At 46.0% G+C, this 14,488-nt stretch overlaps 2 protein-coding genes across 3 annotated transcripts in view; both read right to left on the reverse strand.

Moving 5' to 3' along the window:
* The window catches only part of LOC115296180 (histone H2A type 1-E), a 670-nt gene extending 317 nt beyond the window's left edge, over positions 1-353 (reverse strand). Inside the window, exon 1 of one of the 2 annotated variants that reach the window (XM_029944670.1) lies at positions 161-353. In XM_029944670.1, the coding sequence (XP_029800530.1) occupies positions 161-353 (193 nt within the window). Of the gene's footprint in view, positions 1-14 lie in introns of both variants that reach the window. The other variant, XM_029944669.1, reaches the window with a different exon arrangement.
* Positions 354-13,534: 13,181 nt separating this feature from the next.
* LOC115296194 (histone H2B-like) lies at positions 13,535-14,482 on the reverse strand. Its single transcript, XM_029944684.1, has one exon. It carries the CDS (start codon positions 14,480-14,482, stop codon positions 14,288-14,290), a length of 195 nt encoding a protein of 64 aa, XP_029800544.1. The 3' UTR covers positions 13,535-14,287.
* Between the last annotated feature and the right edge of the window lie 6 nt (positions 14,483-14,488).

Consider the following 14,488-nt stretch of genomic DNA (forward strand, 5'->3'; position numbering starts at 1 on the left):
GGCAGCAGCACGGCCTGGATGTTGGGCAGCACGCCGCCCTGCGCGATGGTGACGCGGCCCAGCAGCTTGTTGAGCTCCTCGTCGTTGCGGATGGCCAGCTGCAGGTGGCGCGGGATGATGCGCGTCTTCTTGTTGTCGCGGGCCGCGTTGCCCGCCAGCTCCAGGATCTCGGCCGTCAGGTACTCGAGCACGGCCGCCAAGTACACGGGCGCGCCGGCGCCCACCCGCTCGGCGTAGTTGCCCTTGCGGAGCAGGCGGTGCACGCGGCCCACGGGAAACTGCAGCCCGGCCCGCGACGAGCGCGTCTTGGCCTTGGCGCGAGCCTTGCCGCCCTGCTTCCCGCGACCAGACATGACAATAGGGGACCACAAAGGACTAGTTGGCGGGTAGGAGTCGGCAAGGCTTCACTTCTTATAGTTGTCACTCGGCGCCAAAATAAAGCTTCCCCATTGGCCAGAATTCCAGTTTAATTTAAGCCAATGGAATCCTGGCTTTTTAAACACTTATTTTGATTGGATACAAGTCATGATATCCTCTAGAGTTTATCACCAATTAGACACGCTCATTTGTTCTCCAGCCTTTCGGCTTGGGGGCGGGGCCGTTCCTGTCCTCGGTAGCAAGGCCAGCCGAGGCTCTGAAACTGTGGATAGAGGCACGTAGAGCCTCGTACTCATTTTCTTATTTTCAAGCCCTTCAGCAGCTACTCTCCACCTTGCCCAGAAGGAGGGCTCCAAGGAGGCGTTGACCCAGGCTCAGAAGGATGGTAAGAAGCGCAAGTGCCCGGTGAGCCCCCGGGTGTACATTACAAGGTGCCTGCAAAGATAGTGGTCAAACACCCAAAAGGCTTAGCCGTCTACGCTTTCCAAAGAAAGCTAGTGCTCATTTAATCCCGATCTAGAGGCAGGCAAGTGCAGTGTTTAATCTGAAGGTTTGGTCCGTGCTTCTTCATCTGTGCAAAAACTACATGTTGGCCTTGTGTTTCCAATAAGATCTAAGGTGTTTTGCTTTGTTTTGTTTTATTCTCACAAACATCAGATACCCCCCAAAATAATTTTATTGTGACTAGTTCACTTACCATTCAAATCTAACGCTAAGAATCACCTGTTCAGTTAATCAGTGAGAAAACTGTAAATTACAGTGAAAAGAAAAAACTCAGCATCTAATGAAAATCTTACTAGCTGAACTTCTTTTTATTGCCCCTTTCCCAGTGCCACTGTTTTTCTATCAGTGCCCACCCTCCACCTCCATCTGCCTTCCTAGGAGAATGCACTGAATCACATAAACTGATTAAAGGCTTTTTACTAAGTCAATTCCCTTTGTAGTATTCTCTAAGGTCAATGCTGAATACTTACCTTCCTGCTTCCTCTCATTCACCTATGTTTGCACAAAACAACCCAAACGGTGTTGGGATAAAGATGGAGAAAGAGGAACATGAGAACCTAAATTAATAGTCTCTGTCCACCAGTTAAGGATGAGGATTGCTAATTCAGGGTCTACTTTTGCAGTTGAATTTTTCTAGGAGTTACTTTCTGCACGTCTTCCTGGTAAACCAAGGCACGCCTCACTCCTGCAGCCCATCTTTCCCAGTGAAGCCCGCGAAGACGCAGGCTGAGCCTCCGTGTTCACCCACGTTGCGGTGCTCTCTTTTTCGGGCACCCAGAGTCGGTTCGCTGTGATTTTCACGTGGCCAACTCCCATTTTATGTGAACAGACTTTATGAAAAATCGCTATGTATTTTCCAAATAACAAAATTTAGTAAAAAGAGTGGCATTGTTCGGACATTTTATAAATATCTTTAATTTCTGGATTTAAAGAAGACAGCTAGCTTCCTGCACGGTATTTGTTTCTGCATTTACTCTATTGCAATGTGATTGTCAAGTGAAAATAAGAGTGGAAAACTTAAGTTTTCAGGATTCTTAAACAAATAAATTTAGCCTCACATACCCACTAAAAGGGTCTCAGAGACCCCCCCATGGGTCCCCAGATTGTATTTTGAAAATCACTGCCTTTAGGACAGAAAGACATTTCATTTGTTTATTTAATAACCATTGGGTCAGTGGTAACACTGGGGACTGATCCACAAGATAATTTGAGAATGCTTGTGAATCAGTCTGCATTCCCAATGACGGCTGTCATTAAAATGAAATTTGTTCTCCTTAAATGAAATTTCAGTGAATAAAAAAGCAGGGCGCTCTCTTTTTGAGCCTTGATCTATAGCATTTTCTTTTCTTTTCTTTTCTTTTTTTTTCAACTAGGCTCCCTGCCCTGTGGGGGGCTTTAACTCACGACCCTGATATTGAGTCACATGCTACACCAACTGAATTGATTCCAGTGCCCCTGTTTGTTTAATTTTAATTCTCAACTTCTCACACTACTTAAACATGATTCTTTCATACTTTCTTGCCTACCCTCTCTTTTTACTGTTACTGTTAGTCCAGGCATCCTTGAGTTCAGTCAGTAATGTCTTGGACCCATTTACTCACAACTTGTAATCAATACCTCTTCAAGGACTTGGTTCACGAAGAGAGACCAAAATCTCCATCCTAGGGCTTCTGTTAGGTGGCTCGCTCTCTGTGACCACAGTGCACCTGCCGGACTCAGGAACTGGAAGAACACTTCGGTGGCAGATGCTGTTTTCAAAGGCCAGCTGCACATTAAACTTTCCTCTGACAGTCCTTTATCTTGGCCCGGAATAATTTTTTAAAAATCTAACTCACTTTTCTTCCTGAGCTAAGAGCTTCATTTTTGTCTGCCAATATTAAGACATTTCCTTTTCAAGGTTAATTTACCAGATTTCTGGGTCTCAATCTAAATAATGAGTTTAAAAAAACAGTATAATTAAAAATTTTAGAAGGTACATAATCAACTCTTATCCAGGTATGTATTAAAAGAATACTCATGGGGCGCCTGAGTGGTTCAGTCAGTTAAGCACCCGACTTCGGCTTAGGTTGTGATCTCACAGTCCATGGGTTCGAGCCCCACATCGGGCTCGGTGCTGACAGCTTTGAGCCTGGAGCTGCTTCAGATTCTGTGTGTGTGTGTGCGTGTGTGTGTGTGTGTGTGTGTGTGTGTCTACCCCTCCCCTGCTTCTGCTCTCTCTCACTCTCAAAAATAAACATTAAAAAAATCAATATTACATTAGTAATTTTATTATTGCACTTTGAGCTTCTGAAAGAATGAATAGTCTACGGAATAAACATGAGGGTGCTCCCAGTGGGCTCTTTTTGCTTGGGTAGCTCCCAGTGGTTCTCCCGGTCATCATCATCGGTACCCCAGGTGCTCACCAGGATGTTTCTAATATTCTTACCCCACGAGAGTGCTACAAGAATAGTGGTCCTGGACTGTCCAGTTTGTGATTATTCCATTAATTCCATTAAATACTTTAAAAAGAAAAATATTTATATACATTTTATTTTTACATCTTAATAAATATATTACATGTATAATCTTGTTTTCGAGTGCGTATGTATATATGTATGTGTATAGTGCATTTGAGCATATTAGAATATATAGCTAAAATGTCAGGATTGCACTTACCTGTATTTTCCATTGCACTGCTCTTCCATATCATGAAATAATCAACAACCGGACAGCCAATGCTTTTGAATGTTTGGATATCCCCTTGGAGTAAAAGTATCAAGAAACTAAAATAGAATACATTTTAGCATATGTATAAATAATACATTTTTCACATGTGTATATGACCTATATGAACAAATACGTATATACATATACATGTATACACACACTCATGGTATAATTAATTGCATCCAGTATTAAGTTTCAATTGCTTGGAGATAAATATAAATAATTGTATTTGGCCAAATACAAATACATTAACACTTAGAGAATACCTTAATGTTCTATTAGTTTATTTTCAAGATGGGAGTTTAAAATGTTTGGGTGGAGAGGTAAATTAAGATAAAGCTATAGTTTAATCAAATTAATATCAAGAATTATTTAAAAAAACTGTTTAATGTTTATTTGTTTTTGAAAGACAGAGAGAGAGACACAGAGTGCGAACAGAGGAGAGGCAGAGAGAGAGGGAGACACAGAATCTGAAGCAGCTCCAGCAGCTCTGTGCTGACAGCTCAGAGCCCAGCGCGGGGCTCAGACCCACAAACTGTGAGATCATGACCTGAGCTGAAGTTGCATGCTTGACTGACTGAGCCACCCAGGCGCCCCCAAGAATTTTTTAGAAATCCAATGTTACATTTATACAATGCTACCCCTCAAATTTGAGAGGAAAAATTTTATATAATTCCATATCCTCAAAATACTTTCACAAGAACCAACTAGTAGAAAACACTAGTATATTTGGATTATAACATGATTTACGTGCAACTCCATATTCACACCATATGTACATATTTCTAATATGAATTGGGGTGTACTTCATATTTGTTTTTTTTCACACACAAGTGCAAGGACCTTCAAAAGTTATCATTATTGTACAGTTTTGTGTAACACCTGAATATTTGCATGAAAAATCCATGACTGTAGTCTCAATTTTATGCTCTGTATTATTTTCACGGTTAAAGCAGACAGGATAAAAAAGGTCATTTTATTTTTTTTACTGTTTCTTTATTTTGAGAGAGAGAGTGCACATGCGCATACACACTAGTAGGGGAGGAACAGAGAAAGAGAGTGAGAGAGAGAGAGAGAGAGTCCCACCAGGCTGTGTGCTGAGCACAGAGCCCTACACAGGGCCCCATCTCACAAACCAGGAGATCATGACCTGAGCCAAAATCAAGAGTCAGACACTTAATCAAATGTGCCATCCAGGTGCCCCAAAAGTCATTTAAGAAAAACACACTCAAAAACCCTTCATTTATTAGTGGATAGTTTTCTTCATTCTAAGCATCTCTGGAAATCTTCTGGGAATTATTTTGTCTCCATGTTTTGTTGTAACAGTGCATTACAATTATTCTTTTTAAGACACGTCTAGTGTAAAAATTCAGACATTTGAAATTGTAAGTCATCTAGCAAAAATATTATATGGTTTCCAAAAAGACTTCTGAAGCTATACAGCTGTGAATGTGAGGTCTCAGGTGAAGATTCAGACTAGTTTCTACTTTGACCCATCTCAAGACCATCACCTGTGAGAGACTGCTCATGGCCGGCCCGCCCTTTATTTCTTGGCGTACTATAACGTAAGCGTACTAGGTTATCTGTATGTTTTCATAGGCAATTTTGAACGGATGGAAAATCTTCCCTCAAATGATCGACTGGCAGAATGCTCTATTTTTCTAAATATATAAGAAATATGTAAACAACTCTACTTTATCTTTGACTTTTTGCTTAAAAATTTTTTTAACATTTATATTTATTTTTGAGAGAGAAAGAAAGAGACAGAGAGCAAGTGGGGGAGGCGCAGAGAGAGACAGAGACACAGAATCCAAAGCGGGCTCCAGGCTCTGAGCTGAACCCACAAACTGGGAGATGGTGACCCGAGCTGAAATCGGACACTCAACCAACTGAGCCACCTAGGCGCCCCTCAAAGTCCATAGTTTACATTAGGCTCGCTCTCAGCACATAATGGTGTGTATCCATAATTATGGCATCACAGAGAGTGTTTTTACTGCCCTAAAAATCTCTGTGCCCCACGGTTTCATCTCTACCTCCCCTCAACCCCTGGAACCACTGATCTCTTTACTATCTTTGTAATTTTGCATTTTCCAGAATGCCGTATTGGCTTCTTTCACTTAGTAACAGGCATTTAAGGTTCCTCCATGTCTTTTCATGGCTCTATAGCTCATTTCCTTTTAGCTCCGAATGATGGCATCATCTGGATGTACTGGTTTATTTATCCATTCACTTATGAAAGGACATCTTGGTTTCTTCCAAGTTTTGACAGTGCTGAATAAAGCTAATATATACATCTGAGTGCAAGTTTTGTGTGGACAGAGTTTTCAATTCCTTTGGATAATAGATCACCAAAGAAAATGATTGCAAGATTATATGGAAAGAATACATAGAGTATTGTAAGAATTGACCAAACTCTCTTCAAGGTTGGAAGACATGTTTCCATTTTGCCTTCCCACTAGGAGTGAGGAGGGTTCATCTCGCTCTGCATCCTCGCCAGCATTTGGTGTTTTGAGTAGTTCCAGATTTTGACCTTTCTAGTTGGTGTGTGGTGTTATCGTTGCCTTTTTTTTTAAGTTTTTACTTATTTAGAGAGTATGAATGGGGGAGGGGCAGAGAGGAGTATGATTGGGGGAGGGGCAGAGAGAAAAGTAGAGAGAGAATCCCTAGCAAGCTCTGCGTTATCAGCACAGAGTCCAACTCGGGGCTTGAACTTGCAAACCATGAGATCATGACCTGAACTGAAACCAAGAGTTGGATGCTCAAGCAACTGAGCCACCAGCGTTCTCTTAATTTTTGTTTTTTATAGTGATGGTAATCTATAATGTTACTTCATTGCTATTTATTTTGAAATAAATAACCAACTGAACCACTCAGGCTCCCCTCAGATATTTTAAAAGCTCCTGCTTGGGATTCTCTCTCTCCCTCTCTGCCTCTCCCCTGCTCCCATGCTCTCTCTCAAAATAAGTAAATAAACCTAAAAACAAAAACACGGTCACTGTCCTAAAGGACAAAGCCCATGGTGTAAGACCACCGAGGGCGTTTATACATGATAGATCCGATTCTCTCGGGAGACCGAACAGAACAGGCAAATTCTTCAAACATCAGCATCCAGGGCTCAAGCCACGCGGTCCCAAGGGCAACTAGGGTGGATTCATTTGTGTGGAAAGAGAAGCATTGTTCTGAAAAGGGTTATTAACGAGGCAAGTGACATTTAAGAGAGTCTCACTCTGGCGGAAGTGTGCAGAGCGAGAAGCCGGAAGTCGAGTCAGATGCTCAGCTGACTGAGTGCCCGGTGGCTTTTTTTTGATCAAGGACGCACTCAACACAATGGACTCCCTTCCTCCAAAGGTGAACCCTGTGCGCCCCAAGACGCACACATTGATTCGCATTCCTTTCTTCCGACGCTTGTCCACCAGGTCAGTGAAGAGGACGAGAAAACACAAAGTCGGCTCCGAGGTTGGGAGGCCGCTGTCCCCGCAGAGCAGCTGCCCGCGCCTCGTCATCAGAGCGTGTTCTCACTCTGTGGCTGTGACAGTTCCGACGACGGGGGCCTCCAGCGTCCCGACAGACTGCAGAGAGGGCTGGCGACCCGCCATGCAGCTGGTGGCCAGGGAGGGGGGCTTCCGAGGCATCCGCGATGAGGTGCTGCTGCAAAGGCCAGCGCAGGGGTGCGGTGGGGGGACCAGGCCCTCCGGGTCACCGTGCCGCTGCGTCACACCTCGAGGAGAGCGGAGTCCTGTGTGTCCTGCAGGTCAAGGTACATAGAGGAGCTCAGGCATCGCAGGGGGCCCCACACAGGTGGACCCTCGCGGGTATTCAATGTCCCGCTCGCTGTTTCTCTTCGGGCTGAAGCCACAGGTCAGTGTCCGTGCTGCTCCCGCCGCTCGGAGCTGGCGCGCCTGCCCCCCACGGACACGGGGCCGGCTTGCCCCCCACGGACACGGGGCCGGGCCTGCCCCCCACGGACATGAGGCCGGCCTGCACGGAGCCCCGGGGCCGCCGGGCTAACGACCCTTTGCTCTGACAGCTATCGCCTCGTCTCCTGCTGCCTCACCTGTCCGCAGCTGAGCTGGGCACCGCTCGGCCCCACGCGTGGACCGTCTGGCTTCCCCAGGGCAGAGGCCTCTCCACGTCGTCTGCAGTGAATGTAGCAGCACAGCACTGTGTATGAGGGCACCCAGCATTCCGGGAAGCCCCCCCCCCCCCCCCCCCCCCCCCCCCCCCCCCCCCCCCCCCCCCCCCCCCCCCCCCCCCCCCCGCCCCCCCCCCCCCCCCCCCCCCCGCTACTGTCACCTGCAACATCTCCATTCCTAGCCTCTGCGATGGAAGTCACTAGTGTCCGCATCCTTGGAGAGCAGGGGCGGCCCACGGAGCTGCGGGAAGAGGCAGTCTGGCTTTCAGCTGTCCCAGGGATGGGGGAGGTGCACCCCTGATGTTAGGAGCGGTGGGGCTGCTGGACATCACATGAAGAGCTGAGTCAGGGTACATGTGACTTCCAAGTGTCTGCAGGGCCACCTGAAGGGGCAGGACTGTGAATCAAACCTAGACCCGGAAGCTCAGGTCTTTGCCCAGGTGTGTCGGTGTGTAACGCGGGGGGCACTGAAATTGCCAAGAAATCAAGATTGTGTTTTGTTTCTTTCACATGCACATGTTCCCCCAGAATTATTGGTGTTTTCAAAAAAAAAAGTCACATCACTGAGACTAAGTCTCTTTTCGGTGTTTAAACACCCGAGTCAACCTTTGTACAAGGTCTTTGTGGCTCTGGGATGATTCTACACACAGGTTCTGTGAGGACCATGTGTGTGTCAACTTGACTGGGCTGTGTGTTACCCGGATACTCAGTCAGACTTTATTCTGGGTGTTTCTGTGAGAGGGGCTTTGGATGACAGTGACATTTAAGCTGCTAGACTTAAGGGGTGCATGGGTGGCTCAGTGTCTGACTTTGGCTCAAGTCATGATCTCAGAGTCCCTGAGTTCGAGCCCCACATCGGGCTCTGTGCTGACAGCTCAGAGCCTGGAGCTGCTTCAGATTCTCTTCCTCTCTCTCTGCTCTTCCCCCACTCATGCTGTCTGTCTCTCTCTCTCTCTCTCAAAATTGAATACTAAAACACTAGAAAAACTAAAAATAAATTGGTAGACTTAATTTGTAAAACAGATTGTTCTCCCTACCATGGGTGGGCCTCATTCAATCAGTTGAAATCAGGAATAGAATGAAAGGGCTGTCCCTTGTTGAATAAGAAAAAAAAGGAGAATTTCATGGGGCACCAGGGTGGCTCAGTCGATTGAGCATCTGACTTCGGCTCAGGTCATGATCTCACAGTTCGTGAGTTTTAGCCCTGTGTCAGGCTCTGTGCCGACAGCTCAGAGCCTGAAGCCTGTCTTTGGATTCTGTGTCTCTTTTTCTCTCTGCCCCTGCCCTGTTCACTCTGTCTCTCTCTCTCAAAAATAAATAAATGTAAAAAACAGAATTACTCATGTCTGGCTGCTTTGAGCTGGAATATTGGCTTCTTCCTGTCTTTGGGCTCCGACTGAAACACGGGCCCTGCCTGGTGTCAAAGCGGCCAGTCTGCAAGCCGGAACAGCATGGGCTCCCTGGGCCACCCAGGTCCGGACTCAGCCTGCGGACCTCGGGCCTTGTCACACGAGCCGGTTCCTTATGCGAAATGTATTAATGTACATGCACATCTGTCCCTTTGGTTTTACTTGTCACTGGAACATATTTCCCTACGTGTTTCTGTATAGGACACAACCATTTATGTTGAAATCACCTCCTTTATTGTTGAAATAACTGTCTCAGTTCATTTTATATAATAGTTATAGTGTTTCATGGCCTTTAGAAATTATGCATGCATTTAAGTATTATTACCTAAGAATGAAACTTTTAGGCTGGAAAAAAGGTGCCACTAAAAATATTAGATATAAAAGGGGAGCCTGTGGAATGACACGTATGAGAGTCAGTGCTTTTCATAAATTAACTCCAAGAAATGTTATCCTGGTCATTAAGCTACGCAAGCACAGGCCTCACAGCATGTCCAGAGGTACGGGTCACGAGCCCTCTGCTCCTTCCGCTGGCCGCAGCAGCCCTGGCCTGCCGCCTCTGCACTTGTGTCTTGACATTCAGAGGTTCTCCCCAGGGACGCCTGGTGGCTCAGTCCAGTAAGTGTCTGACTTTGGCTCAAGTCATGATCTCATGGTTTGTGAGTTCAAGCCCTGTATGGGGTCTCTGCTCTCAGCACCGAGCCTGCTTCACATCTTCTGTCCCCCTCTCTTTCTTTCAAGTTTGTTTAATATTTACTTATTTATTTGGAGAGAGACAGCATGAGCAGGATAGGGGCAGAGAGAGAGGGAGACAGAATCCCAAGCAGGCTCCGCCATGTCAGCACAGAGCCCGATGTGGGGCTCAAACTCATGAGATCATGACCTGAGCTGAAATCAAGAGTCAGGCGTTTAACCAACGAAGCCACCCAGGCCCCCTGTCCCCCTCTCTTTCTGCCTTGCCCAGACTTTCTCAAAAAAAAGTAACTTTTATATATATATAGGGTTCTCCCCAAATGAATATCTTTGGGAGTCCAGTGTTCCCTTATAGCTTTTCATAATTTCTCCCTTTGGCTGAAGAACTTGTGTTCTTCTTCCTTCTGTCAGGGGAATTCTTGCACACCTGCAGGGGTGCGGTCCTCATCCCGTAGTCCAGCCCACGCCCTTCCCAGCGCTGGGCTTTGCACTTGTCAGGCCCTCGATCCACTCGTGTTAGGCTGAAGCAGTCCTAGTCATGACTCCAAGAATACTTACATGTATGTTCAACTCTGTGGGAGTTGAGAGAAAGTTCTTATCCTTATTCAACTCTGGAAAATAATTTCCTTGTGCGTTTTGTTAATTTGTTTTGTTTTTTAATGCCACATGTCTGCTTTACCTCCCAAAAGACTGACTAGGTGACAACATCAGAAAAGGCAAGACTTGGGGCGCCTGGGTGGCTCAGTCAGTTGAGCATCAGGCCTTGGCTCAGGTCATGATCTCACAGTTTGTGGGTTCGAGCCCTGCTTTGGGCTCTGTGCTGACAGCTAGCTCGGAGCCTGGAGGCTGTCTTCAGATTCTGTGTCTCCCTCTCTCTCTGCCACACTCGCTCTCTCTCAAAAATAAATAAAACATTAAAAAAGATTTTTTTAATAATAGAAAAAGAAAAGGTGAGCCTCTGAAACAGAAGCTAAATCGAAGTTAAAAGCAGTTAGGAAGTGGTCGGGGCTCCTGGGGCTCAGTTGGTTGAGCATCTGACTTGGTTTCGGCTCAGGTCATGATCGCACTATTCCAGCCTCGAGTTGGGCTCTGAGATGTCACTGTGAAGTCTGCTTGGGATTCTCGCTCTCTGCCCCTTCCCCGCTTGCATGCTCTTTTTCTCTCAAAATAAATAAGTAAACTTAAAAAAAAAATAACCCTTAAAAGGTGTTAGGAAACAGATAGATAGACTACTCATCTGCAGAAATAACACACAGCGGAGGTGGTCTGGACCATGGTGGGTGACGAGCTGCAGGTGTTTTCTGCATCCAGGAACGTAGCATGTACCTCAGGTACGTTGTGCCCAAATTAATGTCGCGTGCCTGATACAATGTCCTAACTGAAGGCTGGGAAACTGCATGAAATCTAGAAAGGCGTAAAAAAATTTTTTTTTAATTTTTAAAAATGTCCAAAAAGGGGTTAGACTTTGGTCAGTACATTTTTTTCAGCCTGGAAGAAGGTTTTCAATGAAGAAAATATGAATTTCTCTAGGCTGGACAAAGGCCATTTTCAGGTCATGTAAGGGGAAAAAGCCTCTCCATTAGGATAAGATTGTCTCACCTGTTTTTATGTTCCAATGTGTTCCTTAGTGTTCTAAAAATTGTTCTTTAGGGAAAAAAGGAAAACACTGTTATTTGGGGCCCATCATGTGCGTTACTGAAGGAATCCGCTGGTCTGGTAGGAGGCAGTGGAGTGGTGCTCGGGCTGGGACGGGCTCAAGTCAGTTTCCCAAGACTGACCAGCAATGCCTTCGAGTAATCAAGATACTTTGAACAACAAAGGGTTACATGCCTGGATCACCAAAGTGCAAATAACCCACAAAATCTAGCACGGGGTTCTTTCTGTTTCTCTCCTTTCAGGAACTTTAAGTTTCTAAATGCTGGCATGCAATGGACCCGCTGTGTGGCACCTGTATACAGGGGCGAATTCCTTCCACATGCTCCCGTCCATTCTGCACAGATGTCAGCCCCCCGCCCCCCATTCTTCAAACATCTTTCCTGCTGATAACTGCAAGTGATATCTGTCTACACCTTCACCTGTATCTGTGCCTACGTCGTCTACACCCACCTCCACACACACATTCTCCGGGCCCAGGATATATGTGGCTAGCTAACTTAATCCCTCTAAATCCTCTCCACATCCCCTACCCTGGATTTTATCCGCTGATTCCCTCATTCTGTAAAACAGAAAATATCAGAATTTACTGCCAATTATCTGCATTGGTGGATTAATAGACAGGATCAAAGGCATATATGGTCTGAAAAGTAGTGTTTAAAATAGCCAATTATATGGCAAATTTACTGTCATCAACTATTTCTTTTTCATTTTTTCATGTTTACTTATTTTTGAGAGAGACAGACAGGCAGAGCATGAATGGGGGATGGGCAGAGAGAGAGAGGGAGACACAGAATCCAAAACCCAACATAGGGCTAGAAGCCATGAACCGTGAGATCATGACCTGAGCCAAAGTCAGACGCTTAACCAACTGAGCCACCCAGGTGCCCCCATCTTGAAGGATGATGGAAGGAGAAATGATACGTAAATTTAAAAAGTATTTCTTTTCTAACAGAACGGAGGAAGGAATATACACACATACATACATGTGAATATAAGACATAAACAAAATACACACACACACACACACACACACACACACACACATGCACACACACCGTACACAGCCCGGTCAGGGAGTTGTCCCAAAGATTTTGAGAAGCTGAGTAGACAGAAAGTTTATAAGAGCTGGATTCTGACATAACTGTAGCCCACATCTTGAGTTTTCTGAATTCATGGGCCTCTTTAAAGGCCTGTCAGTAATTCTAGCAACAGAAGCACTGTACTGTATGGAATTTTCATTTATATGAGTTCCTCTAGGACACCCGAGGTGATGTTTGGACCTTGGTTTTTATTCAAGGTTCTTGCCCTGAGTTATTTTTGAGTACAGTATCTGCTACAGAAAGGGAGTGTGTGTAACATACATCTAACGTGTGAAGCACGATGAGACTTCTTGCACTAAATCTGGAATGTTGGTAATTACTTATCTACCTCAGTCACTGAGCTGCGCACTTCAGACCTTTAAAAACTCATTCATGAAGCTCTTCAAGTTTTCGGAATCCTACACTTACATGTGCTTCTATATATGTTTAAATATTCATTTATTTTTGAGTTTTATAGTGGTATCATATAGGAACCTTCTGAGACTCAGGTTTCTGAAATTCAACGAAGCACTACTGTGTATTTTAATCTTTTTCCTGCTATGTGGACTCCTAGTGGGTTAATGTACCTCGATATATTTGTTAGTCTTTATGGCCATTTATATGTGGTTCCATCTAGAATTTTACTATTAAGAATAGAGCTCACTGCTCCACTCTTGTGCCTCCTCTTCACGGTGTGAATATTCTCACGCCAACACCTGTAGGTGGAACTCAGTCACCGTAGCACCGACATTGGACAAAGGGTATTATATTATTACCAAAGTTCAGCAAACACAACTCAAATGTGTTTCCACCCCAGTTCCCCGCAAAGATCAAAATGCTTTAAAATGCGCCTTTCCTAAGGGCTTAAAGCAGAGAGAACCATTTGGACTCCCTGAATCCGGGGCGAAGTTAACTGGGCTTCTGTGACTTTTCCCATCGAACGCCTTCCCTTAGAAACACAAAATGCAAGGCACACAGAGTAAAAGAAAACCTGGAATGGATTCTCCGACAGGAAAGGCAGGGAACAGAACCCAGTCCCTCCCCTAGAGGAATTTCGACCAGAGAAACGAGTGAGTGAGTCAAACGGCAGTTCCTCCCGCCCAGCCACCCAGCCTCACCGCAGTGAGGACTCACAGAGGGCGGAGGGCGGTTACGTTCAAACTTCGCGCGCGCTGCGCCCCGGTTGGCTGCCCGGGCCGACGTGGCCACCGCGGAGCGGGATCTTCCATTTCCTTCCACGGCCTTTCTAACTTGGCGGATGGCGAGTCCTAACTCAAGCGAGCAGAGCCGACCCCATTCCCAAAAGAAACATCAATGAATAAAAGGGTGTGTATGTGTAGGCTTCTCAGAGAGTGCCGAGGGCGCACCTGAGAACTAAGGACAGAGCGCTCCAAGCTTTGTGACAATGGTACCTCCTGCCAGGCTGACGTGTTCAAAGGCGACCAGGTCTTGTTCTGAAGACAAAGGGTGCTTCCTTTCCCTAGGTTTGTCTAATCACGAACGCGAGCCTTCCTGACCGAAACCCACAGAAATGTCTCCTCCGTTATTTCAATTTGTCATACGCTAGAATTAATTTCTAGCGAGATGAAAACACGGATTCAGATACGTTTCCTTTACAGAAAACAAAGACCCAGTGTAGATAAGTGCCAGTTCCCTTTAGAAGATTGAGCGGCTCTGAAAAGAGCCTTTGGGGTGTGGGTCGAGCCTTACCGATTGCTCCGCAGCCGGCGGGCTCACTTGGCGCTGGTGTACTTGGTGACGGCCTTGGTGCCCTCGGACACGGCGTGCTTGGCCAGCTCGCCGGGCAGCAGCAGGCGCACGGCCGTCTGGATCTCGCGCGACGTGATGGTCGAGCGCTTGTTGTAATGCGCCAGGCGCGACGCCTCGCCCGCGATGCGCTCGAAGATGTCGTTGACGAACGAGTTCATGATGCC

Source organism: Suricata suricatta, chromosome 7 (assembly GCF_006229205.1).
Source record: "Suricata suricatta isolate VVHF042 chromosome 7, meerkat_22Aug2017_6uvM2_HiC, whole genome shotgun sequence".
NCBI lineage: Eukaryota > Metazoa > Chordata > Mammalia > Carnivora > Herpestidae > Suricata > Suricata suricatta.